Source organism: Mus pahari, chromosome 1, assembly GCF_900095145.1.
Source record: "Mus pahari chromosome 1, PAHARI_EIJ_v1.1, whole genome shotgun sequence".
In the NCBI taxonomy this organism is placed as follows: Eukaryota; Metazoa; Chordata; class Mammalia; order Rodentia; family Muridae; genus Mus; species Mus pahari.
Genome location: NC_034590.1, coordinates 74,556,510 through 74,575,762, shown reverse-complemented (window position 1 = coordinate 74,575,762; position 19,253 = coordinate 74,556,510). Strand labels below are relative to the sequence as shown.

The window sequence follows — 19,253 nt, the reverse complement described above, 5'->3', positions numbered from 1 at the left end:
GCTTAGTATTAGTAAAATCTGGCAGTGCTCTTCCTCTGCTGCACATAACACACATAGTAGTCTATTGAGTATTTCCACAAAAGGATTCATTTCTTAGCCAACCAGGGGAGACAATGATGCCTGCATTCTTGTGGGATCCTTTATTTAGCTCTTCATGCTATTTCTAGCCCTGCTTTTTCTCTATCCTGTACTTGTATGCTCAGGTCTGGATTGAGTAACTGGAAAATACTCACAGAAGACTTTCTTTACCATCAACTTTCCCTTAACTAACAAGTCCTCCTTTAGGGAGCACTGTAACATCCAGTTCCTGAAAGATGCTTGCTAATTTCTGATGATTCCTTTTAACTATTGTCTTTATTTCCCTAGGACCATCTCTTTCAGAGACATTTGATAAGCCTTTTGTAGAACAGAAAAGATGAAATAATAGAGGACATTATAAGGGAACAACAGCAATATCATCCAATGAAAGCTACTTTTTTGGTGACAAGATTCTGATGACAAGAACAGCACACCCAGGTTTCACAAAGCATGAAATTAGAGGCACCTGGGCCACTCTTAGCATCAATGATAGTGTGTGATAATTCTCTACATAGCTTTGTTTCCTACCTGCCACATTTCCCTCAGTCCCACCTCCCCATGACACACTTCTTAAATGGGTTTGCTTAACTCTCCCATTGTTTCTATGGAATATCCTCTCTCCCAGTCACCAGCTTTTCCTGCTCTAATTGCTATCCATTTCAGGAGGAGTTCAGTACTCACTGTGTTCTCTCAGTGGTCTTTAGTATCTGTCTCCGGCCCATGTCTGTCTGTGGTTTTTATGTTACTGATGATCTCAGGTTGAAATGTAGGAGACCAGTGGGGAGATGTCTGCAGGATCTCACAGGGATATGCAGATTGTGCTCTGAGACCTCAGTCCTCAAGGGAGAGAATCAGAAAGCCTCTTTTGTTCAGGAGATGTTTTTGCACTGCACTGTGAGGCTGGAAACCTGAACATCTAAACCCAAGAGCACAAGGTTTGTCTATAGTTGGAGAGCATAAAAGTTCTCCTAGCTCAAAGTTCTACATGTATGGTCTACCTTAGGGTTCAAGGGTAGAGGTTAAATTTAAAATCTTATGCACGTGAGGAAAAGATTGTGTTCATTCTGTAGGGGAAATTCTACTGTTTTGAACCTCACGTTTATGTTCAATTTACTTGAAAAAAGCTTGTATCATTCAAGCTCAAACTTAAAGTGGAAAAATTATCTATGTGAGTTCCTATTTTGCATCCTTGTAAATTCAGGTTCAGGGCAGAGAAAAATCACTTGAGATTATTATGAATATGTGAAAACAATAATTAAAATAGTTTGTCTTCAATGAATGCAGACTCCTATCTTAAAAAAGGAAACTGAATAGTGGCAGCAAAAACCTTCCTTAAGCATTGTGTGTTTCCAATGAGGAAGCTGGCACTCAGGAATGTGATATTCTTCTGAGGTTAAGTGAGAATGGCCTAGCCCATATTCTAATGGAGGTTCGTTTCTGTGACTGCCAGTCTCCCTCACATTCTGGTTTCAAGGACTGTCCACTGTTGGAGATATGTTACCCTTTAACATTCTCATGTCACGAAACCAACCAGATTAAGGGGTGTCCAGATCTCCCAGGAGATTCACAAGTCTTTATGCAAATGGATTGTCCCCACTCAGTGGCCTGCAGGGAACAATTTTGACATATAGCAAAGATCTCTTCTTCTTCAGGTAGGTAGGATTTCTTCTTAGGCATGAAGAGGCTGTTTATGTAAAATAAAAATCATGTTCACATAGTTTTTATACGTTAAGTACAATAACTAATGTAATGAAATTGAGGGACAGCTTTATATGTGTTGTATGAGCAAAACCCAAGAATAGTAAGACTCTGGTTAGCAAATAAGTGGGCATGACATCTTTGGGCGGAATAATGACAATGCATTGCCTACCAAAACTATAACATTCAGAAATCTTTTCTCAGCAATTCCTTTTCAAGAAATTACATTTATAAATGCAATTACTGACATGGAAATTGACACACATGTATCAAAACTTGTGACTACATGAAAACTGACACAAATGTATGAGAATCTTGACTACATGAAAATTTACACATACTTCTGAGAACTTTTGATTACAATATCATTTATAAGACTTATATAGAAAGAGATAACCTGGAAACCTATATACCAGATTTGCCTTCTGGTTGACGGATACGAACACATACCAATCTCCAAATTTTAACCAGAATTTCTCCTGTGTAAAGGAAATACAGGGAAAATGATTGGAGCAGAGACTGAGGGAAAGACAGTCCAGAGATTGCCCCAATTGAGGATCCATCCCACATGCAGACACCAAACCCAGACATTATTGCTGATGCCAAGAAGTGCTTGCTGACAGGAGCCTGATACAGCTGTCTCCTGAGAGGCTCTGCCTGATCCTAACCAAAACAGAGTTAGAGAATGGATGGAAGGAGCTGAAGGGGTCTTATCTGGCATCAATGCAAGGGGAGGACCTTGGCATTCCTCTGTACTGGGGCATATGATCTCTGCAAGACTAAGGCCCTCTCATCCTGTTAATGGCCAACTCAGCCATCCTCTGCTACATATGCAACTAGAGAAACACGCTCTGGGGGTACTGGTTAGTTCATATTGTTGTTCCTCCTATAGGGTTACAGAAACTTTTAGCTCCTTGGGTACTTTTTCTAGCTCCTTCATTGGGGGCCCTGTGTTCCATCCAAAAGATGACTGTGAGCATCCACTTCTGTATTTGCCAGGCACTTGCATAGCCTCACAAGAGACAGCTATATCAGGGTCCTGTCATCAAAATCTTGCCAGCATATGCAATAGTGTCTAGGTTTGGTGGTTGTTTATAGGATGGATCCCCGGGTGGGGCAGTCTATGAATGGTCCTTCCTTCCATCTCAGTGCCGAACTTTGTCTCTCTAACTCCTTCCATGGGTATTTTGTTCCCCATTCTAAGAAGGAACAAAATATTTACACTTTGGTCTTCCTTCATCTTGAGTTCCAGGTGTTTTACAAATTTTATCTTGGGTATTATAAGTTTCTGGGCTAATATCCACTTATCAGTGAGTGCATATCATGTGTGTTCTTTTGTGATTGGGTTACCTCACTCAGGATGATATCCTCCAGATACATCCATTTGCCTAAGAATTTTATAAATTCATTGTTTTTAACTGCTGAGTAGTACTCCATTGTGTAAATGTACCACAATTTCTGTATCTATTCCTCTGATGAGGGATATCTGGGTTATTTCCAACTTCTTGCTATTATAAGTAAGGCTGCTATGAACATAGTGGAGCATGTGTCCTTATTACAAGTTGGAACATGTTCTTGGTATATGCCCAGGAGAGGTATTGCTGGATCTTCTGGTAGTACTGTGTCCAATTTTCTGAGGAACTGCCAAACTGATTTCCAGAGTGGTTGTACCAGCTTGCAGTCCCACCAGCAACGGAGGAGTTTTCCTCTTTCTCCACATCCTCGCCAGCATCTGCTGTCACCTGAATTTTTGATCTTAGCCATTCTGACTGGTGTGAGATGGAATCTCAAGGTTGTTTTGATTTGCATTTCCCTGATGATTAAGGATGTTGAACATTTTTTCAAGTGCTTCTCAGCCCTTCGGTATTCCTCAGTTGAGAATTCTTAGTTTAGCTCTGTACCCCATTTTTTTAATAGGGTTGTTTGATTTTCTGGAGTTGAGCTTCTTGAGTTCTTTCTATGAAGGAGAAGTAATTGTTGCTTCCCATTATTTTTGTTGTTAGAGTTGAGATTCTGTTCTTGCAGCTCTCTTCTTTTAAGCTTGTTGTACGATTACTTTCTTGCTTTTTCAAGGTTGTAATTTCTCTTGTGTTGGAGTTTTCCTTTTAATATCTTTTGGAGGGCTGGATTCATGGAAAGATATTGTGTGAATTTGGTTTTGTCATGGAGTACTTTGGTTTCTCTGTCTATGGTATTTGAGAGTTTTGTTGGGTATAGTAGCCTGGGCTGGCATTTGTGTACTCTTAGAGTCTGTATAACATCTGTCCAGGATCTTCTGGCTTTCATAGTCTCTGGTGAGAAGTCTGGTGTAATTCTAATAGGTCTGCCTTTTTATGTTACTTCACCTTTTTCCCTTACTGCTTTCATTATTCTATCTTTATTTAGTGCATTTGTTGTTCTGATTATTATGTGTCAGTAGGAATTCCTTTTTTGGTCCAGTCTATTTGGAGTTCTGTAGGCTTCTGTATGTTCATGGCATCTCTTTCTTTGGGTTAGGGAAGTTTTCTTCTATAATTTTGTTGAAGATATTTGCTGGCCCTTTAAGTTGAGAATCTTCATTCTCATCTATTCCTATTATCCTTAGGTTTGGTATTCTAATTGTGTCCTGGATTTCCTGGATATTTTGATTTAGGATCTTTTTGCATTTTGCATTTTCTTTGATTGTTGTGTCCATATTTTCTATGGAATCTTCTGCATCTGAGATTCTTTTCCATCTCTTGTATTCTATTGCTGATGCTCACATCTATGGCTCCTGATTTCTCTCCTAGGATTTCAGTCTCCAGAGCTGTCTCCCTTTGGGTTTACTTTACTGTTTCTACTTCCATTTTTAAATCTTGGATGGTTTTGTTCAATTCCATCACCTGTTTGGTTGCGTTTTCCTGTAGTTCTTTAAGGGATTTTTGTGTTTCCTCTTTAAGGACTTCTGCCTGTTTAGCAATGTTTTACTATAATTCTTTAAGGGATTTTTGTGCTTCCTATTTAAGTACTTCTACCTGTTTAGCAGTGTTCTCCTTTATTTGTTTAAGTGAGTTATTAATGCCCTTCTTAAAATCCTCTACCAGCGTCATGAGATATGATTTTAAAACAGAATCTTGCTTTTCAGGTGTGTTGGGGTATCCAGGACTCGCTGTGGTGGTAGTACTGTGTTCCAATGGTGCCGAGTGGTCTTGGTTTCTGTTAGTATGATTCTTACATTTGCCTTTCACCATTTGGTACTCTCTGGTGTTAGATGTTATAGCTGTCTCTGGCTGGAACTTGTTCTGCCTGTGATTCTGTTAGCCTCTGTCAGCACTCCTGGGAGTCCAACTCTCTCCTGAGTCCTAGTGGTCAGAGCACTCTCTGCAGGCAAGCTCTCCTCTGGCAGGGAAGGTGCACAGAGCTCTGGAGCTCAGCTCTGCCTCCTGGCTGAAGAGGAAAGCCCGAAGATACCCTGTCCAAGAAGCTCTGTTGCTTCTGTGGCCCGAGTACTGTACTGTGCAGACTGGTCTCTGAGAGACCATGGATACAAAATGGTGATCTTACTTGAGTCCCCTTGGTCAGAGCCCTCCCTGGAGGCCAACTCTCCTCTGGTAGGAAAGGTGCACAGAGGTCTGGGTCTAATCTTTGCCTCCTGGCTGAGGATGAAGGCCTGAAGGGACCCTGTCCAAGAAGCTCTGTTGCTTCTGTGGCTCGTGCTCTCTCCTTTGTGGATTGGTCTCTGAGGGACCTGGGATACATGATCATGTGGACAATTTTATGTCAGCTATGGGTAATCATGAAGGATTCACACAGAAGCTATGATGTATACATCTGTTCCGTTGTGAATGACTAAATGTATGACTTGAATTCACTCAGTTTGCCTATCAATTATATCTGTGTCATTCCATCTAGTATTCACATTTCTTTCATTACAAATCTGATTCATTATGGTATTCTCCATTTATTAGGTTAGGTTATATCAAGCCACATCACATACTTCTAAACTTTCATAAAAGCTCCGAGTAATCCCTTGATGGCCAACTAAGTCATTTACCTGCATCTTCACTCAGTCCATGGATTCTCCATCAAACCTCATTTCACAGCACTGCATCATGGATATATTTGATAAACTATGTTTTCCATTCAGAAGTAGCTTGTGCATTTGCATTTTCACCCAGAATGTTAACTTCATGCCTTCTAGAGTCAGAATCTATTTAATCAATATATTTATTTCTTCTTATCTGGAACAGAGTGAGAAGCCATAGTGTGATTGTTTACAGGTATTCTGGCCTCCTCAGATTTACAGTTGCAGCTACAGCTCTACAGATATAGCGTGGTAATTCAACTCTGTGATGACTAACCTAGATTAAAGAGGGATTCACTTTTACCAATTTAGAAAACCAGACGCATAGGCCGTAAATATCAATATTCTCTACCTCCTACACAGTCAAGTATGAGAATAGTATAGCTTCATTTTATAAGGGAACAAACAAAACAGCAATTCCTCAGAGAAGGAGCAATCTGAAATGCCTCTTTAATATGCAACAGTGATTAAAGGGGATTCCGGAAACCAGGGGGGAAAGGTGATTATATCTGCTATGTTACCTCACCCACCAGCTTTCTCACTTCTCTTCAGTTTCTACAGGGATGCTAATAAGCATGGCTCAACTGATTTGAGCTAACTTCAGTTTGTTTCAAATGCAGATGAAAACTTATCTCTATGGTTGGTGTCATGGGAGCAGAGAACAATGAAAGTCTTGACCTCCTATCAGTCTCCCTGACTGGCATTTCAGGATTGGAGGCCCAACATTGCTGGCTCTCCATTCCCTTTTTCATCATGTACATGGTTGCCATTGTGGGCAACAGCCTAATCATGGCAGCAGTGAAACAAGAGTCAGCTCTCCATGAGCCAATGTACCTGTTCCTCTCCATGCTGGCCATCACTGAGGTGGGAGTCTCTGTGTCCACACTGCCCACTGTTATGGGCATTCTTTGGGTTGATGCCTACAGAATTGACTTTGATGGATGTTTGGCACAAATGTTCTTCATTCACACTTTTTCTGGCATGGAGTCGGGAGTCCTGCTGGCCATGAGTTATGACTGCTTTGTAGCCATCTGTAATCCACTGCGCTATACAGCCATTCTAACTCTGTCTTGGATCATATCCATGGGTCTGGGTATTACACTAAAGGGTGTTGCACTCATGGCCCCACTTCCAATTCTTTTAAAACAACTTCCATATTGTCACATAAATATTCTTTCCCATTCCTATTGCCTCCACTCAGACTTGATCCAACTGCCTTGTGCAGATACTAGGCTGAACAGCATCCTGGGGTTGGCCATTGTCCTGGCCACTTTTGGGCTGGACTCATTGCTCATTGTTGTCTCTTATGGGCTCATTCTGTACACAGTGATGGATATTGCTTCTGGTGAGGGTTGAAAGAAGGCACTCAACACATGTGTGTCACACATCTGTGCAGTGCTTATATATTATGTGCCTATGATTGGTGTGTCTGTGATGCAATGAGTTGCCAAGCACGCATCACCAGTGGTCTACACCCTCATGTCAAGCATTTATCTGTTTGTGCCACCAGTGCTCAATCCTATCATATACAGTGTGAAGACCCTTCCAATCTAACAGGGAATTACCAACTTGTTCTCTTATAAGAAGGGATTGATCTGAATCACACACTCAGAGGGCAGATATAATTGTTGAATCTATAAACCCTGGTTATAGTACTTCCACAAGGAAAATTTTATGTTAGGTATTTTGATAAGGAAAAGAGAAATTCAAAGCATTACTACAGGCTTGATTCTGAATGATAAATGTCTTAAGTCTTACTTTTTACTGACATACATTTACATACATGTCTAACTTTTCTTCTTTCATCAGATATGTTAATTGAATGTAGAAATAATAAAACTATCCTTTATTCCATCCCAATTCTTACAAAATAGTCAGTTAACATTAGTTTTTGTGCTTTAATGATATTTAAATTAAAATAAATAAAAATTCATTTTTATGGAATTCTTAGGGATGAAGTGTCACCCTAAGGGTAGCGATTCTGGAAACGTTCCTTTGAATTAGTATACTTTTCTGTTTGCCACCAGATATTCATGGTTTTAACATTTTCTTATTCATGAAAGAACCCTATTTCACTCTGAAAACTGTCCATGTTTAAACAACAAATTGTATGATAACCTATCTATGAGGACACATTGCTATATATGAACTGATTTGCCATCCAACCCACCATGCAATAGTTTCCACATCCTGATTTATGTGTTTCTAAAGACTCTGGAATGTTGAAGTTGATTTCAACTTATGCATATAGTAAAACATGAAGTTTCTCAGCTGCCCAGTCATCACGTGTAGATACTCTGACTTCCTTCTTTCTTCCTTCCTTCACACAATCTCCATCAGCTTCAGCATTCTGTGAGGTGTGTTCTGTTCTCTTCCCTGTTCTCAGCTCCATCAGCACAGTTCCAATTGTTTCTTACTCTTCCTGCCTGCAGTTTAATAAAAGGCATCATAAAATGAATGTGACCATACTCTCATCTTCTAAACTGCAGAGCTGTTTCTGGGTCTTCTATTAGTTCCTTAGTCTCTCTCACCTCAAGGCCTCCAATTACAATGACAATATTTTCCATTCTGTAGTATTAGTTCAGTAGTCACTGATACACAGTAATGTTCTGAAGTGCTTATTTGTTTGAAACAGCAATTATAAAAAAAATTGTCAGTGGACCTTCTTTTCCCCAGGCTCCTTTCCATTTCCATCCCTGTAATTCTTTCAGACAGGAACAATTATGAGTCAGAATTGTGACTGTGGGATGGCCCCCTCTCCCTCATTTGATGCCCTTTGTTTTTGCTGGAGGTGGGCTCTATAAGTTCCCTCTCCCTACTGTCTGGCATTTCATCTAAGGTCCTTTCCTTTGACTCCTGAGAGTCTCTCACCACCCAGGTCTCTGGTGCATTCTGGAGGATCCCCCTAAACCTCTATCTCCAGAGGTTGCCTGTTTCCATTCTTTCTGCTGGCCCTCAGGGCTTCAGTTCTTTTCCCTCACCCTATACCTGATCAGGTTCCCCTCTCCCATCCATTCCCTCCTCTGCCCCACCATCTACTTTCCCTCCCAGGTTCCTCCCCCAGCTCCCCACTTGTGATAGCTTTCCTCTCTCTCCTAAGTGGGACTGAGACATCCTCACTTGGGCACTTCAGCTTGTTGAGTTTTTTGAGTTCTGTGGACTGTATCTTGGGTATTCAGTACCTTTTATTTATTTATTTATTTTGGCTAACATCCACTTATAAGTGAGTACATACCATGCATGTCCTTTTGGGTCTGGGTTACCTTACTCAGGATGATATGCTTTAGTTCCATTCATTTGCCTGCAGAACTCAGAATGTCCTTATTCTTAATAGCTAAGTAATAGTCCATTGTGTGAATGAACCACATTTTCTGTATTCATTCTTCTGTCATGGGACATCTTGGTTGTTTCCAGCTTCAGGCTATCACAAATAAGGCCACTGTTACCATAGTTGAGCACATTCCCCGGTGGCACTGTAGGGAATCTTCTGGTATTATCAGCAAGAGTGTTATTGCTGGGTCTTCAGGTAGATCTATTTCTAATACTCTGAAGAACCTCCAAATTGATTTCCAGAGTGGTTGTACCAGTTTGCAATCCTACCAGTAATGGAGGAGTGTTCCTCTTTCTCCACATCCTCTCCAACATGTGTTGTCATCTGTGGTTTTGATCTTAGCTATTCTGATTGTTGTAAGGTGGAATTTCAGGGTTGTTTTGATTTGCATTTCTCTGATCACTAAGGACTTTGAACATTTCTTTAAGTACTTCTCAGTTGTGAAATATTGGTTTAGTTCTATACCCCATTTTTTGATTGGCACAAACAGATAGATGCTCAACTTGAGGGTGTTGACCACTGGTGATGCATGCTTGGCAACATGACACATCACAAACACACCAATCATAGGCACATAATATATAAGCTCTGCACAGATGTGTGGCACACATGTGTTGAGTGCCTTCTTCCCACCCTCACCAGAAGCAATACCTGTCACTCTGTAAAGAATGAGGCCATAAGAGACCACAATGAGAAGGTTTAGCAACAGGCCCAAAGTAGGATCCAGCTGAAGGGGAGGTCCCAAGGCCTGACACTATTTCTGAGGTTATGGAGTGCTCATAAAAATGGACCTAGCATGACCACCCTACAGAAGACCAACAAGCAGCTGAAAGAGTCAGATGCAGTTATTTGCACCCAATGGACAGAAGCAGTTGACCCCTGTTGTTGAATTAGGGAGGGCTGAAAGAAGCTGAGGAGAGGGGTGACCCCGTAGAAGGACTAGCAGTCTCAATTAATCTGGACCCCAGAGATCTGTCAAACACTGGACCACCAACTAGGCAGCATATACTAGCTGATATGAAGCCCCCAACACACACACAGTAGAGAACTTCTGGGTCTGCGTTTATTCAGAGAGGATGCACCTAACCCTCAAGGGACTGGAGGTCACGTGGCATGTGGGTTGGAGATACATGCACGTGGAGACAGGGGGCTGAGCATGAGGTATGGGATGTGAAACAGGAGGATGGCTGGCTGGCTGGCTGGATGAATGGATGGATGGGTCAGGAAATAAAATATGGAGTGTAAAAAAATAAGTAAATTAATTAAAAATGAATTAAATTCATTTATATATTCTCTTAGACAACAGAAATTTGTCTAGCTTCAGTATTTTTAGATTGACGGCTAATATTTTATAATACAGGTATGTAGTTGGTGAGAGCTCATTTTCAGAGATGATATAGCAGGTTTACAACAGTTCAGCATACACTTCATGCATTTGTACTTATAATGATTTAATAATTGATGTCAGTGATTTGAGAATATGTTCTTTAACAAATATTTACATCAACACATTTGTTGTTGCTAACTCATTTTTTAAATTTTTGCCTCCAACAAAGCTTTGAGTGTGAAATATATTATTGTGTTCAAATTATTTGAATGTTTATTCTCTTATAAATGTATGTGACAAAACATAAATACATACTTAAATATGTACTTCCACAATTGCTATCCTGTGCTATTTTTAAAGAGCCCATGAATTTGAAAGAGAGAAAGTCAGGTATATTGGAGGGTTTGGAGGAATAAAAGAGAATGGCAGAATGATTTACTAATAATAATCTCAAAAATAAAAAATAGATTTAAATATTGAAAACACATTTAGTATGTAATTTATGTAAACAATAAAAGTGTTGAAAATGTATACATTACATAAAAAATCTGGGTAGGAACTGAACTCTTAATGAGATGAAGATGTTTTGATCCCAGATAAGTTAATACATGAGACCTCAACTGGCTTATATTTTACTTTCTCTTTTTCCTGTAAATGTTAATATGAGAATGCTTGATAACAGAAACAAGAAAGAGACATCAGTGCTCTTCTGTTACTGCCCAGAGCATTGCTGAGTGGATGCTTCTGGAAAGAAATCACACAGTTTACATGAAATCTGTATGGAATTCGCTCAACTCTTTCTCACATGTCTATTTTCCAAAACTCCCAGCTTCTCAAGCTTATTTCACTTCAGCTCTTGATATGTAGTGTTCATTAGTCTTTCCATGTAGGTTATTGTGTTTATTCTTTCTTTAATTGGTCTCCTAGTCCATGAAAATTTTCTATTACCATGGGTAGATATTATATAAAACCTTGCATTCAATTAAATTCTAGTATTTAATATTGAAAGTGACATGAAGAGGTTATAGCTTCAGAGAACATTTTCATACATTTTAAGAATTTTGAATTTATAAAACAAGATCATGAGCTTTATAATATGTTCAAAATACTGTGAAGAAAAAAGTATAAAGCTTTATATTATAAAAATGTTTTTCTCAAACTCAAAGGCAAGTGGTCAGAGAATAGCAAATCTAAGCTTTAAAAAAATATCTCTTTTAATTTCTAGTCAACCAACATTGTTTCTTTTATTAGCTGGGAGTATCTATTAAGCAAATGTTTCACCCCACATACTTGCTATGCAATTTTATTGTGGTAATATTCATGCTTGACTCCATGTTACATTTATAACAGTAGTTTTCTCTATACAAACTTCAGTCTTCAGTGCACCTTTCTTTGCAAGAGGAGGTGCATAATTCCTTGACGGATCTGCTTGGTCTTTGCACTGTAAATGATGGGGTTCATCACAGGAGGTGCCAGCAGGTAGATATTGGCCATGAGAACATGGACCAGTGGAGAGGCATTCTTGGCAAAGCGGTGAGTCATAGACACACCAACCATAGGGACATAGAGAACCAGAACAGCCAGCATGTGGGACAGACAGTTGTTGAGAGCCCGGAGTCGTTCAGTCCAAGTGGCTGTGTTCAAGACACTTTTCAGGATAAGTGCATAGGAGAGTACAATGAGCAGAGGGTCCAATACAATAATGAGCAGGACCAGAGCAAATCCATACCAGCTGTTGACCCTGATGTCAGCACAGACCAGGTGAATCATATCCTGGTGGAGGCAGTAGGAGTGAGAAAGGTGGGAATGGCAGAAGGGCAGGCGCTTGAGCAAGAAAAGGGAGGGAAGAACAGCCAAGACGCAGCGGCAAATGATGGCCAACCCTATTCTACCAATGACCTCACTGGTGAGGATGGAGGCATAGTGGAGTGGGCGGCAGATGGCCACATAACGGTCAAAGGACATGGCCAATAGAACAGATGATTCCATAAAGGAGAACCCATGGAGGAAGAANANCTGNGCAAAGCAGGCNTCAAAGCNGATTTCCCNNATGTTGAACCAGAGGACCTGCATGACAGTAGGGAGTGTGGTGAGAGTGAGACCCAGGTCAGTGAGGGCCAGCATGGAGAGGAAGAGGTACATGGGTTGGTGGAGAGATGGCTCTGTGCGGATGACAGTGAGGATGGTGGTGTTGCCCATGATGGAGATGGTGTAGAGGCAGAAGAAGGGGATGGAGATCCAGAGATGGATAGCCTCAAATCCTGGGATGCCAGTGAGGATGAAGTAGAAAGGTCCATGAGTGGTGTTAGTTACTTCTGACATACTTGATGAACAGGACATACAGAATCTGCAGTCCACATTAAAAACAGCATCAGTATGGTGTCATTATTCACTCAATCAGTACAATCAAAAAGTATATATTACAGGTTGCCCTGGAGAAGTACAATACTGACTCATTCAATAGCTGGAAGCTGAACAGTGAGGATTATTCTCCTAAAGATTTCTATTCAAGACAAGCTCATTATTTTCTACTTACATTCTTCAGCTATGTATTAAAATATATAAAATATATTTCCTTTGTTAGGATTCCACTGATGACTCTTGTATCTGTGCCTCTCACATCTTTACTAACTGAAATTAATCTTATTAGAAATTTAAACAAATAATCAAGCAAGAACAAAATTTTTGTCTCTGGCCTACCTGACCAATATCACATAAAGGTGATTAGTTTAGTACTCTGTGATATTTACTCAGATGAAATAGTGTTTAAACTGGAAAGTACCAAGATTATTTTCAGGTATCTTGCTTCTGTAATTGTGTGGACTATAATGCCAATTATTCTCTTACAGAGCACAGGAGTAGGACCGAACTCTGAGCACAATAGCATAGGTTTGTTTGATATAACAAGACTTTAATATCATAGGGATAGTCCATAATGAGTGACTCATAGATGAATAATAAGCTCAATGAGATGGGGAGACATCATGGAAATTTCTAATCATTTCCAAGTAGCTGAGAATCTATCAGATAACACATTAATATATACCAGAACTTCAGGTAAGGAAGAAAAAAGGGGTTGGTGTAGAAAGGAAAAAAAGCTTAGATGGGTTAAAATCAATTTGTGAGGAAATCTAAAATTTATTAATTAGACGCAAATGGAAGAGGTAGCAAAGGGAATCATATAAAAAGAACTTTTCAGATGTTCTAGTAACAGAAACATTTAGAAAGGTATGTTAGCGTTAGTTGAATAATAGGAAGTCAAGCCAAGATGAAGTAGTCAGAGGTAAGATTTTTTTATTAGATATTTTCTTCATTTACATTTCAAATGCTATCCCGAAAGTCCCCTATTCCCTCCCCCTGCCCTTCTCCCCAACCCACCCACTCCTACTTCCTGGCCCTGGCATTCCCCTGTAGTGGGGTATATAATCTTCTCACGACCAAGGGCCTTTCCTCCCATTGATGGCCTACCAGGCCTTCCTCTGCTACATATGCAACTAGAGACACAAGCTCTGGAGGGTACTGGTTAGTTCACATTGTTGTTTCTCCTATAGGGTTCCAAACCCCTTTAGCTCCTTGGGTAATTTTTCTAGATCCTTCATTGGAGGCCCTGTGTTCCATCCAATAGATGACTGTGACCATCCACTTCTGTATTAGTCAGGCACTGGCAAAGCCTCTCAGGAGAGAGCTATATCAGGCTCCTGTCAGCTAGCACTTGTTGGCATCTGTAGTAGTGTCTGGGTTTGGTGGTTGTTTATGGCATGGATCCCCAGGTGGGGCAGTCTCTGGATGGTCCTTTATCTGTCTCAGCTCTGAACCTTGTCTCTGTAACTCCTTCCATGGGTATTTTGTTCCCCATTCTATGAAGGAAAGAAGTACCCACACTTTGGTCTTCCTTCTTCTTGCGTTTCATTGTTTTGCAAATTGTATCTTGGGTATGCTAAGTTTATGGGATAATATCCATTTAAGAATTAATGAGCAACTTTGGAGAGTTTTGATAGATTAAGTAGTCTGAAAGGTGTTGTTTCCCTAATTTCTTTCTCATCCTGTTTATCCTTTGTGTAGAGAAATGCCACTGATTTGTTTGAGTTAATTTTATATCCAGCTACTGCACTGAAGCAGTTTATCAGGTTTAGGAGTTCTCTGGTGGAATTTTTAGGGTCACTTATATATACTATCTTATCATCTGCAAATAGTGATATTTTGACTTCTTCCTTTCCAATTTGTATCCCCTTGATCTCCTTTTGTTGTCGAATTGCTCTGGCTAAGACTTCAAGTACTATATTGAATATGTAGGGAGAAAGTGGGCAGCCTTTTCTAGTCCCTGATTTTAGTGGGATTGCCTCTAGCTTCTCTCCATTTACTTTGATGTTGGCTACTCGTTTTCTGTAGATTGCTTTTATTATGTTTAGGTATGGGCCTTGAATACCTGATCTTTCCATGACTTTTATCATGAAGGGGTGTTAGATTTTGTCAAATGCTTTCTCAGCATCTAATGAGATGATCATGTGATTTTTGTCTTTGAGTTTATTTATGTAGTGGATGACGTTGATGGATTTCTGTATATTAAACCATACCTGCATCCCTGGGATGAAGCCTACTTTGTCATGATGTATGATCATTTTGATGTGTTCTTGGATTTGGTTTGCGAGGATTTTATTGAGTATTTTTGCATCGATATTCGTAAGGGATATTGGTCTGAAGTTCTCTTTCTTTGTTGGATCTTTGTGTGGTTTAGATATCGGAGTAATTGTGGCTTCATAGAACGAATTGGAAAACACCCTTCACAATAGTCACAGCAAATATAAAATACCTTGTTGTGACTCTAACTAAGGAAGTGAAAGATCTGTATGACAAGAACTTCAAGTCTTTGAAGAAAGAAATTGAAGATCTGAGAAGATGGAAAGATCTCCCATGCTCATGGATTGCCAGCATTAATATACTTACAATGGCTATACTGCTGAAAGCAATCTACAGATTCAATGCAATCCCCATCAAAATTCCAACTCAATTCTTCACTGAGTTAGAAAGGGCAATTTGCAAATTCATCTGGAATAACAAAAAAACCTAGGATAGCAAAAACTATTCTCAATAATAATGAACCTCTAGGGGAATCACCATGCATAATCTCAAGCTGTACTAAAGAGCAATTGTGATAAAAACAGCATGGTACTGGTACAGCAACAGACAGGTAGATCAATGGAATAGAATTGAAGACCCAGAAATGAACCCACATAACTATGGTTACTTGATCTTTGTCAAGGGAGCTAAAACCATCCAGTGGAAAAAAAGACAGCATTTTCAACAAATGGTGCTCACACAACTGGCCCTTATCATGTAGAAGAATGAGAAATGATCCATTCTTATCTCCTTGTACAAAGCTCAAGTCTAAGTGGATCAAAGAACTCCAAATAAAACCAGAGACACTGAAATTTATAGAGCAGAAAGTGGGGAAAAGCCTTGAATATATGTGCACAGGGGAAAAATTCCTAAACAGAACAGCAATGGCCTGTTCTGTAAGATCAAGAATCGACACATGGGACCTCATAAAATTGCAAAGCTTCTGTAGGGCAAAAGATACTGTCAATAAGACAAAAAGGCTACTAACAGATTGCGAAAGTATTTTTACCAATCCTAAATCTGATAGGGGACTAATATCCAATATATACAAAGACCTCAAGAAGCTGAACTCCAGAAATTCAAATAACCCATTAAAAAATGAGGTACAGAGCTAAACATAGAATTCTCAACTGAGGAATACCGAAGGACTGAGAAGCACTTGAAAAAATGTTCAACATCCTTATTCATCAGGGAAATGCAAATCAAAACAACCTTAAGATTCTATCTCACANCAGTCAGAATGNCTANGATCAAAAATTCAGGTGACAGCANATGCTGGCGAGGATGTGGAGAAAGAGGAACNCTCCTCCATTGCTTATGGGATTGCAAGCATTTACAAGCATTCTGGAAGTCAGTCTGGCGGTGCCTCAGAAAACTAGACATTGTACAACCGGCAGATCCAGCAATACCTCTCCTGGGCATATACCCAGAAGATCTTCCAACTGGTATTAAGACACATGCTCCACTATGTTCATAACAGCACTATATATAATAGCCAGAAGCTGGAAAGAACTGTGATGTCCATCAACAGAGGAATGGATACAGAAAATGTGGTACATTTACACAATGGAGTACTACTCAGCAGTTAAAAACAATGAATTTATGAAATTCTTAGGCAAATGGATGTATCTGGAGGATATCACCCTGAGGGAGGTAAACCAATCACAAAAAAAGCCACTTGATATGCACTCACTGCTAAGTGGATATTAGCCCAGAAACCTAGAATACCCAAGAAAAAATTCCCCAAACACAAGAAAATCAAGAAGAAGGAAGACCAACACGTGGATACTTCATTCCTCCCTAAAATAGGGAATAAAATACGCATGGAAGGAGTTACAGAGATAAAGTTTGGAGCTAAGATGAAAGGATGGACCATCTAGAGACTGCCCCACCCAGGGGTCCATCCAATAACCAGCCACCAAATGCAGACACTATTGCATATGCTAGCAAGATTTTGCTGAAAGGACTGATATAGCTGTCCCCTGTGAGGTTATGCCAGTGCCTGGCAAGTAGAGAAGTGGATGCTCACAGTTATCTATAGGATGGAACACAGGGCCCCTAATGGAGGANCTAGAGAAAGAACCCAAGGTGCTGAAGGGGTCTGCAACCCTATAGGTGGAACAACAATATGAACTAACCAGTAACCCCAGAGCTCACCTCTCTAGTTGCATATGTACCAGAAGATGGCCTAGTCTGCCATCATTGGGAAGAAAGGCCCCTTGGTTTTGCAAACTTTAAATGCCTCATACAGGGGAATGCCAGGGCCAAGAAGTGGGAGTTAGTGTGTAGGGGAACAGGGCGGGGGGAGTGTATACTGGACTTTTGGGATAGCATTTGAAATGTAAATGATGAAAATATCTAATAAAATAATTTTTAAAAAGTAGTCTGTAAGGGTTCTATACTGCCCTCTAGAGGATGAATACAGGTTTTTTTGTTTTGTTTTTAAGGGAAGTATTTCATTTAATTTTATTATTCTTCAAGCTTTCCTACATGTTATGTTATATAACATATCATCTATAACATATGGAGTTCAGATTTGTAATAAAAACTTGTAGGAGTAGGTGACAGAAAAAGATTCATGCAATGCCATAGCAGTCATCTGGATGATTTCTTTCCAGATATGCCTGGCAAAGGTCTCTAACAATGGCACATTTTCTTTCATTCCTTTTTGCACCAGAAGGATGGTGAAAGATAACAGCAAGGATCCATCCCAAGAAATGTCACTTGAAAATGTGCTGAAAGTGAAACAAAAGTATAGTTTATATTTATAATAGAAAAAACTAAAAATGTTCTAGGTAAGAAACAGTCTAACTGGTCCTCTTTCTCACAAGTGAAACAAAAATGAATGGCCCACTGACATGAACATGAAAGAATTCCCACCACAACAGTGACTTTCTCATCAGTTGTCCCAGTGGCATGAGGAGATAGCATTGTAGGGGGATGTGAGCTCCTGATGTGAGTGCTCAGACTAAAGTCTGGCCCTCGGCAAGAACAAGTACTCTTAACCCCTGAGTCATGCATACAGTCTTTATACTACTTTTTGTTATTGGTGTTCTATGGGCCTTTGTATGCATGTGTGTGTGTGGTCTTATTCTTTAAATATAACCAATGAATGGGTCTAAGTTTTTTGGAATGTTCTATGAATATAAACTATGGAAACTCCCCTAATATTTATTTAATCATATCTTATAATTATGGAGTATTATCATGTCATGATTTCTAAGAGTTCCTTAACTGTCAAGTTTACAACTCTCAGAAGAGTCACTTAAGAATTTGAATAGCATCAGTCACAGCAGCAGCAACACCTCCATCAACATAAAACTAAGGGAAATTGGATCAGGCCAGAGAGAGAATGGTATCATTCAGGCCCTCAAGGTGACACTGAAGCAAGATACCAATAGGGTGGGAAATGACCTTGCCAAGGAATTTACAAACCACTGGCAGAGTGATCTCTTCAAGACTGCTACCAGTTTGGTAGTGGACTCAAGGAAGGATGGAGTGCAGATAAGGCACCTTTCCAAGGAGACTACTGAATTCAATCACCACAAGCCTTGCTTGCTGTATCAGAATATTGGGAAGACAGCCACACTATCCTCAGGCGAAGAGGAGCCTATCTGAGACTTGGGGAGGTTCAGTGATGTTGATGACCATGAACCCATGCTTCCAAAGATTCTGACTGGTAAGATGCTACTCAAAGCTTGTGAGGGGCGAACAGCACACAAAGCTGCCTGGATTGGCATCACCATGAAGGCCAAGCTTGCTTGCCTGGAGGCCCAAGAGCAGGCCTTCTTGGCTTGGCTCAAAGGATCAAAGAACGTGGGCACCTCCTCTCAACCATTGACTGACAGCAAGCTCTCTCAGAAAAAGAAAATGAAGAGGAAGCAGAAAGCAGAAAGAGGCTTCTGGTCTGCACCAGCACCGGGTTACCTAGGGCACAGAGTGGGCAGACACCCCCATGGTCCCTAGAGGACTGCCCACACAATCTTAGGATAACTGATGAGTGGAACACAACATCTGCTCCAATCCAATTGTGCAAGGGACCTGAGAAAGACTAGGGCAGCAGAGAACCGGCCTGACCAGGGGCACAAGCCCGTTCTGGTCTTCACCAGCACCAGGTCACCTAGGGCGCAGATTCAGTGGACTCCTCCACGGTCGCTAGC

General features: G+C 40.3%; 1 protein-coding gene and 2 pseudogenes across 1 annotated transcript; 2 read left to right on the top strand and 1 right to left on the bottom strand.

Annotated features, from left to right (window-relative positions):
* The first annotated feature begins 6,466 nt into the window (after positions 1-6,466).
* LOC110338330 lies at positions 6,467-7,417 on the top strand (annotated as a pseudogene).
* A 4,436-nt stretch (positions 7,418-11,853) lies between these two features.
* LOC110333219 (olfactory receptor 51Q1-like) lies at positions 11,854-12,816 on the bottom strand. Its single transcript, XM_021214754.1, has one exon. It carries the CDS (start codon positions 12,814-12,816, stop codon positions 11,854-11,856), a length of 963 nt encoding a protein of 320 aa, XP_021070413.1.
* Positions 12,817-17,774: 4,958 nt separating this feature from the next.
* Positions 17,775-18,975, top strand: LOC110321519 (annotated as a pseudogene).
* The last annotated feature ends 278 nt before the right edge of the window (positions 18,976-19,253 follow it).